Source organism: Pyxicephalus adspersus, chromosome 11 (genome assembly GCF_032062135.1).
Source record: "Pyxicephalus adspersus chromosome 11, UCB_Pads_2.0, whole genome shotgun sequence".
NCBI lineage: Eukaryota > Metazoa > Chordata > Amphibia > Anura > Pyxicephalidae > Pyxicephalus > Pyxicephalus adspersus.
Genome location: NC_092868.1, coordinates 30,832,856 through 30,859,002, shown reverse-complemented (window position 1 = coordinate 30,859,002; position 26,147 = coordinate 30,832,856). Strand labels below are relative to the sequence as shown.

Below are 26,147 nucleotides of genomic sequence, written 5' to 3'. Positions count from 1 at the left end.
AATCAGGGAGCCTTTTTTTGCAGAAGGGACAGGCTGTGTCTTTTCTGCAGTTATACAAAGCTTACCTGACTTTTACAATTATTTACCTAAACTATCCTCTCCTCCAATTCTCACCTGATTTCCAATTCTCGCCAGGATTATACACTATAGAGAAGCTTGTAAACAAGCAGGTCAGAATATTTTATTTATAAGTAAGCTGATGATCCTGCCATTTTTGGAAAAGGCAGTGAGCAAAGCATTTAGAGCTTCAAATGTATACTGTATGTATGGGCTGCTGGGGGATCTAATATTGCATTGTTTTTCCCAGACTGGGATTGGAAGAGCCCTACTTGTCACCATTTGGTCCTTATGTTACTAGTAAACAAAATATACCTTTACCTTCCACCCTGACATCCAGTTTTCTATAATACTTTTAGTAATAAACAAAAAAAATTATTACATTAACAAAAACATGAAACAAAAATATGTATTTTAAAAGATGAACACAATATAGCAGTCTACTCTCACCAAGGTGATCACAATTGTACAAACCTAGCAACTTCAAAGTGAAACATTGTAACCTTTTGTATTATATTGCACAATAGATAAATGAATGGAAACATAATGGTAAAACCTTTTTGGCAATTTGCTGCCACCTTATGGCAGCTGGGTGTCATGATGTATTTGAAAAACAAGTTTAACTTTTTGTGACCAGTAATTTAGTTGTTCTTTGCTCAGTACATAAAAAAACAATACTTTAAAAAAATTATATCTGAAGGAGGGAGGAACACCTGAGGGTTACAAATGTATTGGACTTTTCAATACACTGTAGCAAGGGTTAAAACCTAGGGACAGGGTTGATAAAACATTATGCAAATAAATTGTCATGAGTATTTCAGTATAATGATAATCTCTGACATGGTAAATTCTAATGACAATCAGATTGATAAAAGATACAAAAACTGCATAAAAGCAAATGTGGTGGGCAGAATATGTGGCTTATGTGTAATTGTGCTTGCATGCTTCAATGCAGCTATTTTCTCTCTCTAGTTCTAGATTCAGTTCATGGAAGAGTAAGTCATGTGACCATGTGACACCTAAAGTAAGAAGAACACTAGATGCCAGGTTTAATATTCCAGCCCCATGCACAAGAGTAAAAAAGTAGTAGAAGTCATGCGTCCTCATAAGTATGGTGCGATGTATAATTCACATTATGTAGATTGTGAGCAATTGTAAGACCTCAGCTCGTGAGGGAAGGGAAATTTAGAGACAAGCACAAGAGGTCCTGTAGGTTTCTTTTTTTGGCCAGCCCCGGTACAACACTTCACAAAAATGGAAAGAAATAAGAGAGAGAGGGGCTTTGTGTGGCGTATCGGTTAATTCGTATTTACTTCAATTTAGTGCAGTGATCAAATGTAAGAGCATAACATAGTATGCATAACATACAGCCAGATCATAACAAGTTAAAAAAAGTACATGCAATTATAGCTAAAGGGTAACCAATTTTTGATGCACAATTTTAGGCATGAGCAGAACATTAGATAGTACATTCTCATTTTGGGTTATCATAAATAGGTATCGTTGGCTCCTTACCGACACGTTTCGCCATTTGGCTTCCTCAAGGGATTCTTAGAGACTTTTGACTGATTAATGAAACATTTGCACAAAGAATATTCAATTTAGCATTATTGTCATCTTATCAGCGTAAAAAAGTTGTTAAGTACATATATTAAAGTATACATATTCAATATTTACATGCATAAGTATGTCATTTGTGTACTATTGAGATTTGCTGTTAGGTTGGTGGTGATTTGTTGGTTGATAGTACATAGAAATTTGCTAATAGGTGGTGCATCAATCAGGAAGTATTTGTATGTCCGGGTAAAGATTGATGGTACATAGACCAAAGAAGGTTAGTTTAGTGGTATGTCCACAAACATGTATGTGTGGTAGGGGTTTACTCAGTTATAAAAACAAATAGAATAATTCAAATAAATAATAAAAAGTTTAATGAATATAGTATATAAATAATACTAAAAGTATAGCGAATGATAAATTTGTTAGAAATTTTTGTTTTAGTTGGGTTTTAACTATTTTATTGGTGGGGTAATTTAAAAATAAGTCCATGTTCCAAATATTAAAAAAATACATTATTAAACAGAAAGAGGAGTGGACCATCCAGCCCTCCCTCTGTCTGGATGGCTGCTGCAGGTCCGCCTCTATTTACGCATTGATCTGCTCGTGTGGGGTTCCCTTGTCTCGGGATCTGTCTGCCAACACCTTGCGATTCTTTTATTATGAAGCACTTTTCAAATCTTATCAAACGGCTTTTGTTGTTTAGAAGTTACACACAAGCCACTGTGACAGCCTAAAAACATAGGAACCCTAATATATGATTTTTAACCCATTACATCTACTAGTAAAGTATCCTTCATATCACTTTATCAAGAATCAGCGAGTCCTTCCAGTTTTACACATATCAAACCTTAGATCCAAAGCACTCCAGCCATTTTATGATTGGCACATCTATCCTGACCAATTATTGACAAACTTTTATTCTTGAATTGGCACAATTCCAATACTGTACTAAATTTCAAGATCTCTACTATCCCCTGAGGAAGCCCATCTAGGCGAAACGCGTCAGGATGACACCTCGTTCTTTGACTCACTACCCATATGCAAGTTTGTAAATTTTCAGTCAGTAGTACAGTATTGGTTAATGACATCTTTTGCTACCTTACAACGTTGTTCTACCTATTTTTAGACTTCTTTGTACATTTATAAAAATTATAATTGATTTTAAACATTGTTAATTCTCTTTGTGCTGCCAAAAAGCCTGCTTTTCTTCTCCTCTTTCTGTTTTTTGAATTAAGTCCTATTTTTGGACGTTAAAGGCTCTGGCACGTAACCAACTTGATTGAAAAAAAACCATTGTATTATTTAAGACACGGTTAGCCACACCCATTGTATAAGAAAAAAAAAAACATTGTATATAAAAAAATAACAACTGGGACTTTTAGGGAATGATGTGTTTACAAACAGCATCATTATCTGTTATTAATACCTAAGCATTTACTTACGTTAAAAACTAACTAGTAAAGTATTTCATATATGTACACATGTAGTTTGTACCTCTCATTCGAGGTTACATAGGACTAACAACTGCATGTTACATGTCCAGAATTGTGTTTTGTTCTAGAATGTTTTATATAATGTTGTTGTAAACATTTTTCACACATAAGTCTCAACACATTTCACAAATTATTCTGCAGTAAGGTCCCTGATGCTGCTGTAAGACATGATTCAGGCCAGATTCTACATGAATTCCTCTTAAAAAACAAAAGGGCCCAATTTGACTTTGTAGAATTGTGTACACCAGTGGTCACGAAACCTTTTGGACTCCACGGAACAGTATGATGCCAGAACCCTCTGTCCAGAGACACAATCCGCCCACGACCCTGATCCTGCCATCCATACGGGAGACATGGTCCTTCTCCTGACCCCGCTGGGGGTGCACCTGCCAGAGCCGTGGACCACCACAATTTTCTTGTGGACCACCGGTTGGCGACCGCTGGCGTACACAGTGGGACATTTAAGTACAACTCAAAGAGAATCCAACAAAATCTTTGCCTAATAGAATAATTCTACTTCCTAATTCTATCAAAACTCTACTTGAAACTAGTCAAATTATACAGAATAAAATCACTGCATATCATTATACATTACTGGTATACATGTCCCTGTAGTTGTAAGTCCTAATTCTACCATATTAAAGAAATGTGTCCAATTTAACCTGTCAGTCTTTGCTTTATTCTGTGTTCCTCCTTGCCCACTCTGTCCAATTGATTCTACTGTAATTCTACTTAAAAGGGTTCATTAAATTCTAATAAATAACCCATTTCATTAACATTGTCCCAAACATAAATTATACATTTGGTCAAATCAAACTAAATTTTAGGTTGAATGTTCATTAAATTGAATTGAGCTTAATTTTCAAAAATTTGACCATCTATATTGTGTCTAGAGGTCATCCTAAGTATTAAATTCTGAACAAATTTAGCACAATCTTAGTACAATCTAACTTAGCTTCACCAAAACTATAGGATATGAGGACCTTTATAAACTATTTGACAAAACTAGGCCTAGTCAGCAAGACACTCATTGTACAAGTAATTGGTAGATTCAAAGATTGTAGTGCATGTAGTGATGTTAAGGTAGCTGAATATATACATTGGCAGTTTAATTATCTTACAATTATAACACAATCATTTTTATTAGGGACTATTCTCAACCTTTAGTGTGAATCATCTCAGTGTTGTAACATTCTCTGGGAACAGGGACCTTGGTAGGACATTAGCCTATTGTACATTGTATAAGGCACTATAAAACATCGTACCACAGCATGAATCACATGCCTAAACTAAAATTAATATCTATCAAAAGAATTTTATAAATTTATATAATCTCCAGCGAGACAGAGTGGCTACAGGCAATAAACTATATATATAGAGAAAGGCAAAGTATCAAATTTGTGAATTTATTTTCCAATATTTTCAAGGTACAAGATTGGAAGAAAGGTAGTGCCAACAAATTGGGACATGCTAGGATGTTGAGTACTATTGAATCCCTTGTGCTTAGTGCCACCTTAAGGGTGTCCACACGCAGAAGAGGAAAAGTATCCAGGCTATTCATTTCAGCTGGATCAGTTAACAATCATTATGTTTGTTGATGGCCCACCTAACTTTTTGATGTTGATTGTTGGGGTAACTAGTAATTAGTTAATAAGCCTGTTCCGTTGCTGATACTTCCTGGTTGAAGAGCTTGGGTGGGTATCTACTTCTGTAGCATTTACTGATCATCTTCTGCCTACTTTAAATTTGCTAGAACATGTTATTTTGGCATAGCTGAGATGACAGACATTGTGTGGGCCAGTGGTCACCAACATTTTCGAACCCATGGACTCTTCCCCAATAGAAACTTCCTCAATAGTATTGTCATGATGCCAGAACTCGACCACCGCCCTAAGCCTGCGTTCCTTAGAGGTGACATGGTCCGCGGCTCTGGCTGGTACGCCCCCCACCCCAGCCATAGCCGTGGACCACCAAAATGTTCTCACGGACCACTTGGTGACGTAGGCTGTAGTAGTATAGGTTGTGCTGCTTAGGTTTGTGGACACCTCACCAGCACAACTATTTGAGCTATATCAGCTTGTCAGACATTACATTCTAAAAACATATGTATTAATCTTGTGTTCACCTCTTGTACTCCTCCCTTCCAGAATAGAAGATGCATTGTAGTCCACATGCATTGTACTATCGTTATAATGTTACAACATATTCAGTAAACCTGGCTGTAAAAATGAAAGCTAGACTTGATCATTTTGCTGGGCTTTGAACACACATAAAAGATCTAGGTGTACATTTAGATCTGGTTTTCTGGGCATACCTCATACCCAGCAACAGTAGTATGTGTTGGCATTGCCCTCCTAAGAGAATTGGGCAACAGACAGTTGTCTGAAAAACTCCCCCAGTGGATATTATTAAAGAACAAAAAACAAAAAAAAGACATGCCAAAATATGGCATCTAGTCCATAATTCACTATTGCTGGCACAGGCACTATTGTTCTAGAGCAGTGGGCTCCCGTGGTGATCAAAATGCTTCCCAGCCCTGACCCTATGCAAACCATAGGAAGCCTATATTTTTTTTAGAATAAAAGACATACAAAGCTTGGTCATACAAATGGACACTTAGCCTAACCATGGCAAAGCAAGTAAAGCATTTGAGAAACTTAAATGCCTGACCATTCGAATTTGGATTATAAAATGTAATACAATTAATTGAAAGTACCCCAGTTCCAATTGCTTTTTTCCTCAAGATTTATATAGTAAAACAATTTAAGAATATAATAAAGCAAAAAGATGACAACTTTTATAGGGAACACTCCTCACCTAATGATTGAGTTCGGTTATTACAATTAGGTTGTTCAATGAATTGATCATTAAGTAAGGAGCACTGCGAGAACAAGACTGAGAAAGGATGATGGAAGATTCTTGATGTACAACGTGAAATGCCAACTTATTGGAGAGTTGGCTGTAAGTCCCTGCAGTTGTTAAACAGGTAGGTCAATAAAGCACCCCAAATTTTTTAATATATAAAAGGGTAGATAACCATTCTGTCTTTACATCTGCGACGATAATGACTGAATGGGAGAGAAGAGCCTCCTGGGATACCTACGTCACATATCCCAGGTAGATCGGGCTGTTGCTTCTGTGCATCCCCGATCTTGGCTAAGAAGAATCCAGGACGACGTGGGACCAAATCGAGACAAGCTGTGGAGGGATTGAGGGCCCTGCAGAGTTAAAAGTAAGTGGTATTTTCTATTTTATTGACAGTTCTGCTTTAAGTTAGAAGAGTCCATATTAGTCTAGTACTCTTTTCCCATATCTCAGCAAACTTATCGAAGAGTTTGTATTTCTTTTCCATTTTGCTGGTATTATATCAGCCTGTACATATTACCTATATAATCAACACAACCTATTTTTGTTTCTTTCCGACTGGTCCCCTCCATCATCTCATAGGAGCATTTTGCTTTGCAGTGATTGCTGTGTGTACACAGATGAGAAAAGTCCCCAACATTTATGTATATATATTATCAGCGTTCAAGCCAAGATTTTTAAGCTGGGTGGTAAGAAAGTGTAGGTTGCTGGAAGCCCCTGTATTGTGACCCAACTCTTCAGTAACCCTCCAAAATCAGCCGTGTGGTCACCAAAGTGCCAGGTGGTGCGCCTGGGTAAAAAGGACTGGGGAGATCACTGATTATTTAATGTTGATGGTGATATTTTAAACATAGTGGTATACAAATATTTTTTTTAGCTAATAAGTAATTGCCTAAAAACACCATTTGTGCAATGTAAAGCTCATGTACACATTACAACCTGACCAATCTTAGCAAATCATAGTATTATCACTTTAGATTTACTAAATCTATGTAATAGGAGAACTTTACTAAACGATTTAATGTTATGCCCAATCAGGAAGGTCTCTTGTACTACATAATTGCTTGTGGATCTAAAGATTGTAATGCTATGGTGATCTTGAGGAACATAAATATAAACATTGGCAGTTTAATCATTCGAAGATTATGTCACAACCATTATAGATACTTTTCACCACCTTCAGTGTGAATCATCTCATAGTATTGTCACATTCATAAATATTCTGTGGGAACAGAGACATTAACATACTGTACATATTGTAAGTAGGAAGAGGCAAAGCATACTGCAGTGTTTATGTGCAAAAAAACAAAAAGCTCAGATCAAGCAATCAGATTTAATTTATTTCCACGTTTAATTTCAAACCAAATCTGAAGGTTTCTGACTTACGCATAAAGCACAATTTTGTTGAATTTTTGAGGCACTAAAATCTCATTGATAAAATATATTTCAGTGCTGGCATTATAACATAATCTACTGAAATTAGTAATTTATCTAAAACAAATCTTTATAAATTTACCTCTTCATATGTAAAATATAACTGTGTGCACTGCCATTGGCTGCTGCAGACTGCACCTCCATGGTCAGGCGCATTATTTGCCAGAAACTTCCAGTCCTACTAGCACCTGTGCTGATTAATATACAGTACTTACATATCCTTTCATTACAATAGTGCATTGCTGAATAGTAGGATGTTTCATAACTAAAACTAATATTATCAATGGAATATGATATGTGCCAGCACTGCATGCATATAGGAGGGGGGGAGGCTACAGGTAATTTACATCAAAAATGTCAAAACCACCAAAAATCTGTGACTATTGTTTATTAATTTTACCCGGTATAAAGAAGGAACTGTGCTGTCAATCAAGAATATGGAGTATCAGACCTCTTTCACATTTGCAATGGAAAACCTCAGTTAGCCACTCCCGTGCTATGTGCCCAAGGGTGGCAAACTGCAGGTTAACACGTTTGTATGCAGAGGTTACGATTGCGAAGTGGTTGTTCCTCCAGAGGAGAAAAAGTAACCATGTGGCTAAAAACAACTTTTTTCGCTTTCAGGAACCGGACTTAGATCAACTGTTACCACAGGCGTGAGAAAAGCAGTGCATAAAAGTTCCCAACTACTTCTAATTAGTTGAATATGAGTGGTTATAAGCATGGGTAATTCTATAATAGCCTCTAAATTTTTTTATTTGTATTCTTTATGTGTAGTAGCACACATACTTAAGATGACAATTATCCAATCTGGCCATTTTCAGCTGGGTCAGGAGCCAATCTTAAGTTTGTGGGTGGTCCATTAAAATTTTTGTGTTTGATAATTGCTTTTAATATGATAGTCAAGGCCAAAAACAATGTAGGCATTCCACAAATCTGAACAAATACATAAAAGAATTACCTTTTTTCTGCTGTTCCACTTGATATCAGCCCAAACAAATAAACTATATACCAATACAACCTACCTCTGTATCTTTCCGACTGGTCCCCTCGGTCTTCTCATAGGAGTATGAAAACTGGGACGCAGGCTTGGAAAGAGTAGGAACAAGCTCTGAAGAGAGAGAAGAGTTTCCATATCCATTGATTGAGCCTCTTTTCCTTCCATAGATATCCTTGGACTCATAGGAAATTGGGGAAGGCCCATCTACGTCCAAGCGTGATCGTGCTTTTGATGGGCTGTTAGGGTAGTAAGTATCTGAAGTTCGTAGTTCAGAAAGTCCTAGCGATAGGTCTGTATGACTAAATGATTTTTTGCGTGATAGAGATGTGGTGGGGTAAGTTGAAAGAGTTGTATTGTATCCATAGGAATAGCCATTGGTAATGTACTTTGATGAAGAGCGTGATAAAAGGTCTGTCCTTTTGGTGGATGGATCCAGGCAGGGAAGACTTCGATCTAGACCTTGGTAGGAGCGCAGTGGAGAGCTGGAGTAATAGGAACTACTCAAACTGGGCTTAAAGGGCAAGTTATTGCGATCACTGTAAGAAGAGCTGAGGTTGGAGGTATAGGAGCCATATCCACTATAACTCTTTGAGTAAGAGGTGTCTATATATCTTTTATAGGCGGATGAAGAATGGGACATCCTGAAAATTGATGTGTACAAGAGCAAACTCTTACTTGGACTGTGGGAAGACAAAATCAGCATGTTAGAGAACATTTTGAAGGATCATAATTGAAAGATAAATATACATTTACATGTGAACAGCATGGGAATAAAAAAACCTTTGGATTTCCCATTCGGTTTAAATCATGCAAATAAAGTACATCATAAAAAAATAGTTGTGCAAAGCTTTTACAGTTAGTTTTCCCGAAAAAGCAGCCAAAGCCTAAGAAGAAGAGCATGTCCCCCCAGCATGCTGTAAAGAACTTTGCTCCCTTGCAATCCTTGTGTGTCAATAGCGGTCTGCTGCAGACCTCCAACATGCCCCCTACTGAACCAGCCAATCATACGCAACCTTTACAATTGCTGGTACTACTTCTAATGCAAAAAACATTTATAAAATCACAAACTAAATTAACTTTCCTGGTTAAAGCAATTTGCTTATTTGATGGAATTATAAATCAACAAAAAAATAGTGTTGAAATGTAAAAATTAATAAACTTTCCAGGGGCTCACCTGGATCCTTATCCTATGTGTACTGCCATATCACAGCTTTCAGAGTATACTTTAGCATAGCATTTTACTCCAAATAGACCTTTTTCAGCAACTCACAACAGGAAAGACCCTTATTATATCATCTCTAAAATGCACCTTAAAGAGGTGAACACATACAATTGATTATCAGCGGCTAGACCCAAATATGTCAGGAATCAGCTAACAGTCACTTTCACATAAACATACAAATAAATGTAACAATTTAAAAAGTAATTCACTTTAAAATAGTGATCATGTTCCGGAATCCCCAAAAATTAAATATGAATAATATGAATATTGACATTATGTATAATATATATATATATATATATATATATATATATATATATATCAGCGTTCTCCCCAGCCCCTTTTAGCTGGGCGCACCACCCGGCACATTTCAGTAACCACCCAGCTGTTTTTGGGTGGATACAGAACAGTTGGGTCATAATACAGCCACCCGCCTAAAATTTCTTCCCACCCAGCTTAAAAAATTTCTGGGTTGAGCACTGTATAACATATTATATAACATATTTTTATACTGAATACGTTTTTATTGTGTTGTGTAATAGTATCCAGCTTCAAAGTATATTAGTCATTTTGCTCATTCAGGTTCTGCTATTGATACTTGTCTTCTCATATATTCTCTGCCACCCTTTTTAAGAACTGGAGGGTAAAAAGCTTTACAAAGGTTTAATATAAATATTAGTAACAGAAGATGCCAGCTACCCCTTGACCCTCTTACTTTTGGGAAAAGGTACAGGTTTATGTTAATAATCTTGGCATCTTGCTCATTTATACTCATTGCTCGTTTATTATTATACCTTGCTCATTTATTACTCACCATATGGGTACTGCCCTGCAAATCCCTCATCTGGTACAGCTGCTGGTATCAGACAATAGAGGTTGAAGTGTTATTTTGGTGATCTATGCTCAGACCTATCGTTTGCTCTCCAGATTTGAGTATTCTCCCATGGGAGGAGGTCACCTTTATGGGATATGGCGCCAGTTGTGATAAAGGATTAATTACTAGAGGAACATCGGCATGGCAAGTATTAGTAAGCCAATTTGCAAAGACATTATTTGTTCCCCAATAATGGGCAAGATGTCATCTTCATTGATATATAATAGAATGATATACAAGTAATTGCCATTGGCATACAATTCTTAAAGAAGAATGTAAATGTTTCCTTCACTGTTTATTACCCTTGACTAAACTTACCTTCTATGTTACAAAGTTGTCCAGGCTACATTCATACTAAAATTGATTTTACACATTGTGGGCTTCTCTCTAATGTGCAGAACAAGTCCCACCTTATCCCTGTATGGAGGACATTCAGGACTACCTACCTCTTTCCACTAAAGCCTTACTGCCTTTGGTCTGACTCCAAGTGAAGAGGCCACTGAGTTTAAAATAAGATATGTAATGAAAATGTAAGAATTGTATTTAATAATGACATTAAAATAATAATGGGAAGGTTAGAGGAACCAGGGAAAAAACATTATGGATACATGAAACCTCCTAATAACATAAAAGGCTTGTATCCCTCCTTCTGCCTCTCACCTCCTTTTATTGGCCTATCACTATGGGGAACAGGAGGTAGGCTGTAGGGCTTGCTCATCTGCCCCAAATACCACATTTTCTGCAAAAAATGTGAATACATCTGGGTTGTCCATGTTTTATACTCAGATCTTGATTTGGTATATGATGTTTTTTAGGAGTTGATTTGATCTGCTAATTTGACATATAAAGTTAATAACTTTTTGTTACAAAGTTTAGAAGTAATTGAAATTGACAGCTAGCATATATACATGTATTGTAAAAAGAAATAACCAGCGCCACCTAGTGGAATGCACCAACAAAACTATTTTCCAAGATAACTGGAAAAAAAACACGATATTTAACCTATTTTTATTTTTTTCCATGTTTTCTCATGTTCTCAGGTTTCTCCCCTGATTTTTTTTCTGACAATACCATGTTCAGGAGCTTGACAGCTAATAGAACTTAAAATACTCATTTTCTGCTGGCATTAGAATGTTAGCATACAGTGCTTCCTACAAGTTGGTATTCACAGTGTTACTGTAATAACAATACATATAATTGTACAAAGTGATATCACATTATATTATTTTGCATATAAATGAACACAGACTTAACACTTTGTAGGGTAGGTAATATTACACAGTATTTATATAGCGCCATCATATTATGCAGCGCTATACAAAGTCCATAGTCATGGCACTAGCTGTCCCTCAAAGGGGCTCACAATATAATCTCCCTACCACAGTCATATATCTTTAATACAGTCTATGGTCATGGGGGGGGGGTGGGGGCATTTACCTGCTTTTGAAATGTGGGAGGAAACCCACCCAAACATAAGGAGAACCTGCAAACTCCATGCAGATAGTGTCCTGGCCAAGATTTGAACCTGGGACCTAGCACTGCAAAGACCAGAGTGCTAAACTCTGAGCCCTCTACCTAATACTTTTCTAGTGTAATAAAATACAAAATGTGTTCTCAGATTAACTCCTAAGTACATTTAGCCATCACACATCATGCAGAATAATAAAAGAAACACTTCCACTGAATGAATCACCATGAGAACTGTCGAAAAATAAAAGCCCTAGTGTTAAATAGCCACGAATTATAAAAGTATCTAAAAAATAAAAATTGGAGGATCTCTTTCATTCATAAATAGTTTTAAGGTAATCAGAATGGCAAAATAAAAAACGTAGATAAAGAGAGTGTTTTAGATTTGAAAAATATTTAAATATATAACAGGACATAAAGAACATGGTTTTAGATGGCTCCCCAAAAAATAAGCCAAAGTTAGACAACAAACCTATTTTTTATCCTTTTCTTTTTTTCATCTCTGTGTATTCAAAGCAACATCACGGTGTACATGAACTGAACATATTTCACATTGATGTGGTCCAAAAATACTTAGATGTTATATATGTAAGCACCTGAACCAGATAACTTTCTTCCATATTATTTGAATGAGAACTGCAGATTTAAGGATATGGAAAACAACCCATGTTGATCAGGTTTAGATCCACTTTTACATCAATTTTACATTTTTAAAGCTGAATTCCAGCCTGACCTTCTAATTCCAGCCTGGCCTTCTAATTCCAGCCTGGCCTTCTATATTTCCAGGATGTAGAGGCTTCTGTCCTGTACCAAAACTGCCAGCTCTGATTACACTGTCCCCGTAAGCTTCTCACAGTGTGCATTAAAAGCTGCAGATAGAGTCGGCCCCATTTCCTGGCTGGAGGACACTCAGCATTATTTAGTGTTGAGCAGGCATGACATAGCTCTGATGCCCAGTGTATTTTTCTTTTGCCTTGTGTACCTTGTTCCCTACAATTTACAGAAGCATTCACTAGATAAAAAAAAAAGTTGACTATGCATACGCTTTACGTTGATCACTCAGCATCTTAGCAACCCACGTTCTTCACTCCCAGCACCCTCCTAACCTCTATTGTGAGCTCAGAGTATAGGCACAGGCAGAGCTTAGGAGGTCAGGCTGCTAGGTGAGTGCCTTGAATCACTTTATTGCATTTGCTCTCAACTTTAATAATGATTTACTCCACAGTGCCTGCAGCTACAAAGGTCGGTAAAAGCCATTTCAGAATTGCAGCTGACCACAGTGTTCTACTGCAGGCTCAACTGTGCTCCTAACCAATTTCATTTAACTGAATAGTAATGATTAGGAACCATGCGCAAGAGTTTGAATGCAGCTGCAGTTATGGTGGATTTTGGTGCGGTTCCTTTGGTGACAAGTTGCTTCCGTATGTGGAGCTGCTTTTCTTCTTCTGGAGAGAAATAGGAGAATGCTGCTTTTTGAGAGTGGCTGCTGTTTGGTAGGGATTTTGAACACGTCATTCACATTGTTGGGGTGGGAGACTGATGATGTACTGTTCTAAATTCTCTCAGTGCCATTTCTATTTTTAAAACTCCAGGCAAAGACATAAGGATCATTTACATTAGTGAGATTCACACTAGTTACAGTGCATGTACCCAACTGCTACCTGGGGGAACTGGAAAGTTTGTTATATTTAAGAGACTGACAAAACTGACACTTGTTAAAATCCCTATTTAATGTACAGCGCTGCGTAATATGTTGGCGCTATATAAATCCTGTTTATTAATAATAATAATAATAATAATAATAATAATAACCTTGTCACTCATAAATGCATGCATGTTTTCCGAGCTTCCCAGCTCACAATAGGAAGTGAAAGCTAAACCTCAGCCTTTGCAGATCAGTAATAAAAAGCCTTGTCCTTTTAAATCACATAACACCTTTTCAGTAACCAGAATAAAATGCAGCTTCAAAAAATTCATTTTCAGACTTATGGACTACCTGCACTATGTTCTGCTCATATTTACCATCTATCAGCTGCCTGAACTGTCACTGAATTCATGCATCATCATGTGTGGGCTGTAGTTTGGCCGTGTGCTTGCATAAGTGAGACATGTGATATGCGGGAAAGTCTGCAACTCTAAGCCCAACCGCTGATGATATCATTATCAATAAAGTGGAAGTTTTATTTATGCCTCTGTTTTTTAAAGCAGCAGGTTTTAGTATGTATGTATAGGGAAAGGCAGCCAGGGGGGAAATGCATTTCTGGCTAATAAAAAGATATTTTCTTGTACTTTCAAGGTCTCTAAATAAATATAATATATAGAAATAGGCATTTAATGCAAAGACTTTTTTTTTTTGCTTTCACATTTATTAGTTGTTAGTATATATATATATATATATATATATATATATCAATTATCTGACAATTGTGTAACTTTTAATTTACTCATAAAACTATGCCATTAAATGAACAGTAATACGAGGCAGGACAGGTACAGCTGACGTGATTCTATTCTACAAGACAACTAGACCCTATGGCTTAAAGTGTATGTCAAGCCAAAACAAATTATTATTATTACACAGTATTTATTTAGCACCAACTTATTATGCAGCAATGTACAAGTCCATGTACATGTCATGTCACTAGCTCTCCCTCAAAGGGGCTCATAATCTAATGTCCCTACCTCAGTCAAATGTCTTTAATATAGGCTAAGGTCAATTTTTGGGGGAAGCCAATTAACCCAACTGCATGTTTTTGGAATGTGAGAGAACCGGAGTACCTGGAGGAAATCCACACAAACACGTGGAGAACCTGCAAACTCCATGCAGATAGTGTCCTGGACCTGATTCAAGCCTGTGACCTAGCACTGCAAAGACCAAAGTGCTAACCTCTGAGTTATCATTCTGTCCATATAACACATAAGGAAGGTTTGAAAGCCCTGCTGGGTTCTAACTGCTGCCTGGGACATGGCTTGAAAAATTGTCCGCATTCCCTGTCCTGCTGACAACATTTTACCAGCCAGGCAGTAATGTAAACTTTTCAACAATTTGCACAGACAAAATTCTATTTTTTAGTGTAGGAGTGATGAATTGCTGGAACTGGATCTTATTTGTGTTTCTTTCTGCTTCCCTGTGTCAGATTTTCCCTATTTTCATGTCAAGGGGAAACCATTGTCAATGTATGCAAAGTGAAGAAAAATCTCCAAATAGCAATAAATAATAGATCCAATAGGAGGTTGAATCATTCCAAACACTAAACAAGAAATAGTTTTTGACCTGGTATAAACTGTAAAACTCCAACCTTCACTTTTTCCATTTAAAAAAAATTCTTATACTACTAACAATACTTGCCATTTCTTTCCTTGGCCAATCACAGAGCACCTTGTATTTGGTAAATGGCCAGTGATTGGCTGTACAGAGAAGGTGGCGTACAAATAACACGGCGGCCTAGTGAATAAGAGCCTTGGCATCCATTGTCACAGCACTGGAAGTACTATGTCTCTTTCTATGTACAATGGTGGGATACCAGTGGTAGTCATATATGAATACATATATATATATATTTTATATATATATATATATATATATATATATATATAAAAGCTGGAGTTGACTTTGAAAAATAAATGATTTATTTGCTGCTTACCTTCTATATGTTGTAGGCCTTCTTTATAATTACATATCTGCGTTCATTTCCCTCGAGGTGGGAAATTCCTTTACTTTTATTAGTTTTGCCTTTAAGATATTTTTCTGTTCTTTTCAATTTTTTTTTCTTGTCCACTATGTCTTTAAACTTGCGTTTACTATGTTAAGCATTTCAAGTTTTTCTTTCTTCGTGTAAAAAATGTATTCAGACTTGTCTTTCACCAGATTCTATTTCTCTATGGGGTGTCTTCCAGCTCTTCCTATTCTTTGTCATGCATGAGTTCATTTTCTAAAAAACATTCCTTCATTTTCTTCTTCCTTCTTCAGTGTTCAGTACAAACCATAAAAATCCTGATATTTTCTAATTTTGATCCCTTTCGCTCTGTCCGATGGAATGTCTTGTGGTTTCCATCTGTCCGTCTCTTTCTCCGTTTGTCCCTCAGCCTGTTTTCTTTGGTATTCCTGTAATAGGAGAAGCTGTGTCTCACTCACATGGTTGTGAGTCCCTGTTACCTTGGGAATGACCCTGATTACAAACACTTTTCATGCTGCTCTTTGACAGAGCTGTACACACAGTGACTTACTAAATTCTACCAAGTGTTTACTGAACGAACAAGTACTGGCCTGTCCTACAAACAAACAAGCGTATATGATATATAAAACAGACCGCTCCACTGTAATCAGAAATAATCTCTTAATTCATTTGGCATCAGATTGTTTCCCTAAACTTCCATGCTGCCCTTTAATAAATAATTCACTCATGTGAATTCATTTAGTACAAAAGTAAAACAAGTTGGGTTTATTAGGAGAATTTTAGTACCCATCGAACTTCTTATTACTGTCCAATTTCTGGCACTGTGCAGTGTAATACTCATGGTAACATCTGCTAACTGTCTACTGGTTCCATCCATTTCAATTTGTTTAAAAAAATGAACTTTTTGCTTTTTATAAAACAAGCACACAGGTATCTAAATACAAGATATTGCTCACATGCCTCACAAGTTTCTGAAATGAGAAAGAAGGATGGAAAGCAGTAGATGCAAGTATTACAAAAATAATGGCACATTTAATGCAGTCATGTTTTCCCCTAAAGCAACCCTTTTGCCTATAGACGTATATGTAGTTGAAATCCACTCCAGCACTAAAATGGAAATTTACAGTGCCATTGGGTCAGGGTAGGTATGGAGATGGGGGTATTTAAGGTTGGAAGAACAAGCAAACATGGTAACTGGACTTTATTTTAAAATGTACTTATTCTTTAAAGGTTTGAATGTAATATAACACTTTTGGTTGTATACTAAAGTTAATTCATAAAGAAATCAAAACATGGGGACAAGAAGAATTGATGATGGACAGTACCTCTGAATTGGAAACAGTTGGTAGCCATGCTGTTGTTTAGAAGATAGTATGGCTACTAATGATATAAAATTACAGAATTGTCAGCCATATGTGGTCCTTCCCCAACCTGCTTTACAAGCCAACCAATAAACCTTAATCCCAATTTAAAAAGCATAGAACCGAAGCTCAAAGTAAGAAAGTCTTCCATCACTTACAGTGCTGGGGATAGCCTTTTCACCAGACAAAGTGAAGGAAAGGTTACAAAAGAAACACAGTAGGAAAAGTAGGAGAAGGACCAAATGTACAACAATAATAGAAATGCTGCTAGTTTTTTAATGTAGCCTGTTCCTTTTAATATAGATATTTCTTCTGTTTTTCCTTCCTGTCTGGTAAAATATTAACCCAGAATGAGAAGTGAAAATCTCTCTAAAGTTTTGCTTCCATTACTTGTTTTGGCATGAGTGGCTTTACGCACTTATGGCATATTACTGCTAACCCATCAAAAAAAAAGTAATGAATTATAAACTTCCAAGCCTGTGACATCAAAAAACAAAAGCATACCACACATACCACAAACTCTGTACAACACAGATATTCAAATATTACATTTTAATTACGGTAATAGCAATTAATATCCAAACGTATTAACCACCCTTTCCTATGAAAGCACTTATTACCTCCCCATAGCAAGCTGGGTTGCTATGTTGTAGGTTGCAAGGTTGTAAACCTCATGCAGAAACACTATTAAAAGATTTTCCCTTTGTTATTTTAGAACCTGTACCCATAAGAATAGCCTATTAAAGCAGAAAGCATAAAAAGATGCCAAAAAGACCTGATCTCAACCACCTTCATGACATTTAGAGGTTTCTGTATATTCTAAACCAGCCTTTGTAAAAAGGCCAAAAACAAATTAGAAATGTGGGGTTACATTGTTACTGATAATGGGCCTGAAAACTGACTTTATTTTTAGGGCCCTTTCACACTAGTGGTATGAAATCAATTGGGTTAGCAGCTCCCTGATGCACAGCACTCCTGTATTTGGAAAAGTCAGAGTTTGACAGATATGTCTGTGTACATGAGCCCTTACTCTGGTGCTGATTCCAATAATCAACATTTTGCAATAATTCCTTATTCCAATAACCAATCAACTAATCAATAATAATAATAATAATGCCACTACTGCTATGTGCCCAGGGGCAAACAGAACTGCAAGTAACTAGATTTGCAAGCAAGCTTGATGCAAATCCTTAAGAACAACCTTGTAGCCAAAAGCCACATGTATATTTGGGAATTGCGTCATGATCTTGCGGCATTCTTTTGAATAAAACCATGGATCATCCCACAGCACAATGCCACAGCTAAACATGGCTCTAAAAACGGCCATCAGAAAACTATGTATTAAAATCCTTTGCATAAAACTGGCTTTGTATCTTTTTAGCTGGTTGGGCCCATTATGTGGATGGGCATTGTTTTCCTACGCTTTACATAGCTTTGAATAGTGTAGATGTCATTTTAGAGGCTGCGTGTGACCTGTTTTACATTGTAATTTTTCAGACTCAGCATTTTGAATTATTTGCAAAACAGATCAAGGACAGCTGTTTCTTATCAAACTTTGCATTCTGTATTCAAACACATACCTCTGAGCATTCCTTCATATGGAAAAGTCAGAGTTTGACAGATATGTCTGTCTACATGAGCCCTTACTCTGGTGCTGATTCCAATAATCAACATTTTGCAATAATTGCTTATTCCAATAACCAATCAACTATACAACTTTTTAAACCCTACAGCAGGGGTTCCCACACTTTTTTGGCTTGCAAGCTACTTTTAAAATTATCAAGTCAAAATGATCTACCAACAATAAAAACTTGGACTTATTACCTCCTGTGCGTGGTAGCGTTTATTTTGAAAGGCAGGGCTCTGCGATCTACTCACGTTGCCTTTGCGAACTATCGGTAGATTGTGATCCCCCTGCCCTACAGGTTTTAGTGAGGTTTCCTTTAAACTCAACATAGGCATGTAAACCATCCAAATAAATCAACACCAATGCCAAGGTGGACAAAGAAGGTATTCTGCACTACCCCAAATGTCTTGCTAAGCTCTTATGTCTAGTGAATCTGTGTGTAAATTAATTAGTCTGATTTTTTTACATCATAATGCACTGCAAGCTGTCCCTCTCACTATAAAAGTATGCAAAGTATAAAAGTAAAACAAATGATTGAAATCTATTCAGGGTTTGCTGGATCATCCATGTTCTCCCATGATAGTCTATCTTCTCCAATCTTGGAGAGCTTTAGTAAACTGGGTCCATAGCGTCAGTGTATTGGAAGCTGCTGTACTGTACTGTGGGAAAGCTAACAAACTGCATGGAGACAATTAGGGTAACTGAAGAAATTGTGCTTTATTTCTGATTGCTAGCTTTTTGGACAGTTGGGCCAATTGTTTTTTAAATAAGGTTTGTGTTAGAATGCATTGGTCACTTCCAGCTGCTATCCAATCCCTTGCAACCTGATTTTAGGATTTTTTACGTTTGGTGTGCTCAAAGATCAGAATTTACTTGCAAGCTGACTGAAGAAAGGGATCTTGTGCCTGCCAGATTCACAGAAAATGTATGTTAATTCCCCAGCAAACTTCACATAGTAAGGTTGAACTTTCCAGGTCTGAAAGAATATGATGTAAAAAAGAAAAGTTTACCTAAACCACCTCATATTATATTACTCACGTTTACTATCCTCCCAACACACACATACCCTATGCTCTATGGCCTCGGCTTTGTCATTTGTTATATCTTAATTTTTAAAATAGAACCCCTTCCTTTTCTTTGTGTATTTAGCACTTTTAGAGTCTTGTTTAATATTGATGATCAGTTTTACTCCTGTATTACCTTCATCCTAATTCTTATAGCAAAACGCCTGTACTGTATGTACTATCTGTCTCTAGTACCTTTAGGCCTGGGGTTGCTTATTAGGATTGCCTTGTTGCTGGTAAATTTTACACTGCTGAATCATCTGTGGTTTCCTAATTCTTGTAGCAAAGCGTCTGTTCTCTTTTTCATTAGCTCATTTCAGCTTACTCATTCTTTTAAAAACAATTCTGTCATTGCTCATTATTGTACTGTGTATCATATGTGGCCTTTTACTTCTTAAGAAGTTTTATAGCAAATACCTAGTGTCAGGGCATGAACCTCTTGACAATTTCTATTCACTGCCTAAAGCCTTTTTTAAGCTGAAATAAAGCTGAGTTATTTAGGAAAAAACAAAAGAGCCACTTTTAAAAACAATTCATCATTTGTGCTGCCAAAACATGTCCTTGAATATTCTTCTGGTTTGTAACAGCATATACAGCTTTCAAGGCATGCTTCAAGTATTAATTTGATGGGTATGTGCTTCTTCTATGCCACACTAAATAAAAAGGACCCACTATATACAGATCAAATGTCAAAAACTTCGGCATTGGTATATGTCTTCTATGGCAGTTCCTAGCTTTCCTCGTAATTTCTTTTTTTCTCTATTCCAAAGGCAGTGGCTGCTTTGTTCTCCATCATCCTGAAATTGAACCCTACATTGGCAGAGCTGATGTCAGTAAAAGCTTTAAATCTAGAGCACAAATAGAGAAAAAGCTGTCTGTTTTTACAAAGATATCTGCTCTAGCAGTTGTTGTTTTCAAATTGTCAAGGATCAAAATGTCTTCAGACATTTTACTAGTAAACAGATATTGCACAAAAACTAACAGCACAGCTAGACCCCTGGCATCCACGTTCTCATCAAGCTGCAAGGCTAAATAAGGAGAGCATTGGAATCTACAAATGATTTGATTCAATATGTCAGCTGCACAAAGCATATTTCTGTTTTACAATGTCATTAAAAAGCGGCATCTCTTCAATTGTTGCTGCTTCTTTGGACCCAAACATAATTTCGCATAGATCAACAACATGAAGCCTTATTAAATGTTCAGCAATTGTGTGTGCTGTGTCTTTGGCCACAATGCAGTAGTTGGGGCCTTCATTATTTTTTGTCTTTAGAAAATATATGTCACAGCTTTATCACCACCAAAGAATCAGCTTTATCTCTCATTTTTGGGTCATTTCTTTTAACATATATTTAAAGGGAGAACACTTTTTGGAGTCAGTATTACATATTAAAACCTTTTTTTTGCTTTTGGATAGAGAACTGTTCTGTTCATGAATTGTGCCAAAGATGTAATTTCTTTATTTGTGCAGATGACCACCACCAACATGATGAAAGTGATGATTTGTGTTGTCACCAGAACAGAAAGAAAGGGGAGACAAGGAAACACTTGTTCCGATGACAGCTAAAACAGTATTCAAAGTTTAATATGCTTATACTTTGTTTTGTGGTTCCTTGCTCCATTAACAGAAAGGTGATATTCAATAAACCCTCAATAAAAACAAATTTATGCCTCTTGTTTTCCACAGAATGGGTTTAGGATCCAAAAGGGCTCCATGATTACACAGGAATTGATTTGAACCCTAGCACAGGTACCTGCAGACACTACACAATATTAATACATTAGTGCTATTGGTAACATTTTTGATCAAAATTTTTGATCGAAAAGTTCCAATTTCTGAAGTAAGGCTGAAATGAAGAAAGGTCCACTGAGCCACGGTAAGCAGTTCTGTATGACTGATGACTAGAAGGAAAAGGAGTGCAGAATCCGAACTCATGGAGTTGATTAGGAAAACCAAAAAATGCAGCAAGGAATTTGTAGGATTCTCAACCTATGTTAGGAAACTGTTCACCCAAAGCATCTACCTGCAGGACACATTCTGCATCAGTGAATCCCGATGTGTATGAGGGAGAAGGGTTTGTGTACACCTTACAATGCCCCCTTTATGGTAGGTATATTGGTAGGTAGATGCTAAACAAGAATAATTTATCTTATACTTATTTAATAAATGTTTAAATGTAAACACTATGGAAACATGGATATGGAAGACTGTAATCTGGAAGAACAGTTTTAAGAGAATTTCTATGTTCATGGCTTTCTATGTGCTGTCAGTATCAGTAGAAGTGGTTACAGAGAAGTATAATTTGTTTTTTCACTAGAAGGGGGGCACCGAGTAACTAGAGGCACTGCAGCTTATATTCAGGTTATGACGTTTATCCTGCGTAGAATGACTCATTTAGGAAACATTTAATAAAAAAATAAGTTGACGTGTTATTTTTAAAACTGGTTGTAATGTAATGTTGTAATAGATCACACCACTTCAATAACAGAGTGTTCTCAGGATAGAAGGAGAACATACGTAAGGCAGAGATAACTGCTATAAGTGGAACTTTTAAAAATGAAAGCTGAACTGCGTTAATAATTATTAGAAATACATATATATGTTTATATAACACAGGGCACAGGGTAGACCCAACTTCAATATTCTGCTCTATTATGCCAATTGGTTCTCTCCATTAAAAAAAGGAAACCACTTAATATATATTAGTGGGGAGGGAGTCAATGAGATTGGGTAAAAGACTAAGAGAAATATTTTAATCTAAAAAATTGGTCCCATTGCTTTGGGGGGTGGGGGTCACAAAGGATTTAGAAGTAGCTACATTTGTTCATTACCTATGCAGGCACCAATCCCTGCTTCATTTGTGTTTTTTCTTCAGCTACTCATGCCACTATGATTGAAGTGTTTTAGTATGGATTGGATTCCAAGCTCTTAATCTTGCCATACATCTGGAAGAACAATCTAATATACAGGTTACAAGCCTAACTATGCAGAATGTTTCTTTTTTAGAAATACTTGTAGTAGTTGCCAGAGAATGGTTTCCATTTTGCCTACATTGCCACCTACTCTCCTGTGTCTATATGGACCCTACTGTATATCAATGTATTCCACAGTCGTTTATCTGATTATTGGATAATTAAGGAAGCCCATTCTATCCATACATATGGCAATTTTCATGCGACTTGAAACTATGTTTGATTAGTAACTGATCATATGAGGTTCATCTAAAAGCTGCCCTCCCTTTTAATGACCTTGGGCTCCCTAAGGCCATGATAACCAGCCTTGTAATGGTAATAGTTAGGGACAGAATCATGAAAAAGTCCTGTACAAGACAAATATTTGGACCTATACCATACAACTACAGACAAAATAAAATCAAGTATTTACAGTGTATAGATTGATAGTGTTAAAAATTAGTCATACACAGGCCTGAATAATACAAAAGGCCCCAACTGCACAATCTATATAAATGCTATGTCAATACCAGAGTTGGAGGGCAGAACTCTGATTATTTACCTTGTTAGGGCAAATGTTTAGATTAAATTGCAAAGTTTCAATAAGCTGGTCAACCTTCAATGGAAAAACTTTATATATAAGTCATTATTAGAACACCAATGCAATGGTTATGCAATGTTTCAACTTTATTATGACCAGAAGTGGACCATTGAAGTTTGGATGTCAGGGCAAAATTTAGCAGCTTCAGTACTGTTTTTTCTCTAACCAATAGGCCTAATATATTAAAGCTTTTTTTAAGACTGGGGAAGATACACTTTCATCGGTGAAGCTGGGTGATCCAGCAAACCTGGAATAGATTTCTAAAAGCCATTTGCTATTTGTTAGCAAATGTTTGCAATGCTAGACCAGATCCATTCCAGGTTTTCCAGATCACCCAGGTTCCCTGATGAAAGTGTATCCTCTACAGTCTTAGAAAACTTTATTAAATTAGGCTTAATATGTCTACCCACAGTAAATAGGTATATAGTCAGTTCACCAGTTTAATATATATCCCTCTTATATTATATTATTATAAGTAGGCAAATGGATTGTTTTATTTTTTACCAATAGCATTTTAAACATTTTGCACTACTGCATTTTTCTATAACAAAACATCATGTCTTTTTTAGCCTAACTGCAGGGATATACCCAAAATATATGTAATTTTCATGTGTGTAATTTTTTCTATAACTAACTACACTTTGGGTTTTTTAGAGCAGAATACTATTTCTCAAATAATAATCTGAATACATTAGTTTTACTTTTGCTTTAAATTTAATAAACATAGGTTTGGATTTTAATCAATTAAAAAGTTAAGAGGTCAAATCTAAATTATGGGCCTACTGAATGAATAACAAAATAATGAAATGCTTCCCATCAAATGAACCTGTAGCCTATAATATTTAATTAGTAATGGCCTGAAATATAAATCATTCATAATAATTGTAACTTAAATAATAATTAACTAGAAATAATAAATAATTATAACACATATTACTTATCCAAACCAATTACCTAACCTAGATAAATCTAATTCTATCTGACAAGGAATAAATCTGAAGGTAACGAGGTGAAATAGTAAATTACCTTTGTATTTTTTTATAAACATTGTCACACTGCATCTCTTTCTCTCTGCTATTGGAAAAGAGAGGAGCACAGTTACAACTTCTGTAAAGAAACTCAGAAATTTCAAACAAATTTCCAGTGATCACGAAAAATGACAAATATGTCAATTAAAGAGATAGTATATAGATACATGTTTGTATGTAAAGCCAAGCTTTTTTAGGTTTTGTATAGAGTAGGAAATGAACCATCATGTTGTTGCCCTTGGTGCCCAGTCATTTCCTGTCCCAGGGACACAGCAGGAAGTGGAAAACTTTCCAAAACAAGTGTAAAATATACACAGGCTCTTCAACTTCACAATACTGGATAGATGCCTAGTGTATTGACATCAAAAATGGTCTTGTCAGTTGGCCAGAACCAAACTAGGCACTAAAGGAATTTGCATTGAGTACAATATCGGGAGGCATTTGTGCATTTATAGTAGCCAAGAAGTTCATGAAGTTGTCACAACACAAGGACTGTATGTTCATAAAATAACACACTCTCTGAATGTTTAGATTCTATTTCTAAAATGGTGCAACTTTGTTGTAGGATAAGTGTAGAAACTCAAAAGCTGAATTAGTTATGAATTGTTTCAAGCTGGGTTAGCAGGTTAATGTCTCACAAACACCAAACTAAGTTCTTCAACACAAGGCACTACTCAACCTGTTACATTTTTAGTGTTTTTTAAGGTATATCTTAGTATTGACAAACAATTTTGTATCTATCAGTAAAGCAGTCAAAAGGAAATTCAATGGTATACAGTAGGTCCCTGAATATTACTGCACGGTTCCACTTGGTTAATATGGTCTCACCTTCTTTATCAGTACAGCCGGTCGCAGTTAGATCTCTGGCTCCTTAGTTCCATTCAACTTGTCTCTGGAAGAAATCTGGGCAAATGGAAAGACCACAAACCAGCGCATATCCCCAGATCCAAAAGCTGTCAAGCAAGGGTCTGTATAGCAAACACAGACCCAAGATCTGCTCTTCCCCCAGGAATCCTCAGCTCAGGTTACAGTCAGGATAAATATAGCAGCTGACTCTCTGCCCTGTGTCTCAAATTCTAGCCTTTCACGGTAATTAACCACTCATCTTCCAGGCTGAGGTGCTCAGCTAATTAGTACGCAGGTAAACAGGACCGCAGTTATATCATTGTAAGAAAAAAATACAGCCCAAATTATTTTATTTGTGTTTCATTTCATTATAATTTTATATCAATGGCTGTCAGAATAAACAATAGCAAAATGTAAAAAAAGTATCAAAGCTTTTATTCCTCAGGTTTGGGTTTTGCCATTGCTCCATGTATTACACATCTTTTTTAATAAATTAAAGTATCATTTCAGCCAAACACTTTTGTTTACGGGGGTAAGGGTAGAACTCCCTTCCAGTTTTATTGCTGTCTGTGGATCCAGTGGTAGAGATTTACCTCTTCTTTCCCTGCTGATGACAATTTACACTGGGCCTAAAAGTGAAAAGTTGATAGAGATTCCTGGACCAATTTAATTAAAATGGGTTTTATTGTTGAACCCTAGACTAGATTTCCCTACTGGCACATAATAGATGTCCATCATACTTCAAAATTAGATCTGGAGTTCCGAAGCAAAAGGTTTTCAACCTCCATTCATAAAAAAACTAACTTAGCACAGCAGACATAAGGATACTCATAGTAGGAGTGCTGGCTTTGTGCTATCCACTCAACAAATCAACCTTACAAGCCTGGCTATATTGTTTCATATGAATCAATGAATGAATCAGCTACAATGTAAATACTTACACAGGGATCCCCAGTTCATAGAGGGTTGTATAACGGGAAAATTATAGTATTATAGTATAAAGGACAGATGAGTCTCTG

The 26,147-nt window shown here is 36.4% G+C and overlaps 1 protein-coding gene across 2 annotated transcripts in view; it reads right to left on the bottom strand.

Moving 5' to 3' along the window:
• USP2 (ubiquitin specific peptidase 2) overlaps positions 1-25,266 on the bottom strand; it is a 57,474-nt gene extending 32,208 nt beyond the window's left edge. Inside the window, exons 1-2 of one of the 2 annotated variants that reach the window (XM_072425920.1) lie at positions 25,111-25,266; positions 8,435-9,089 (exon numbers count right to left, since the gene is read on the bottom strand). In XM_072425920.1, the coding sequence (XP_072282021.1) occupies positions 8,435-9,049 (615 nt within the window). In that variant the 5' untranslated portion in view covers positions 9,050-9,089; positions 25,111-25,266. Of the gene's footprint in view, positions 1-8,434; positions 9,090-15,616; positions 16,092-25,110 lie in introns of those variants that run through there. The other variant, XM_072425921.1, reaches the window with a different exon arrangement.
• Positions 25,267-26,147: the final 881 nt, after the last annotated feature.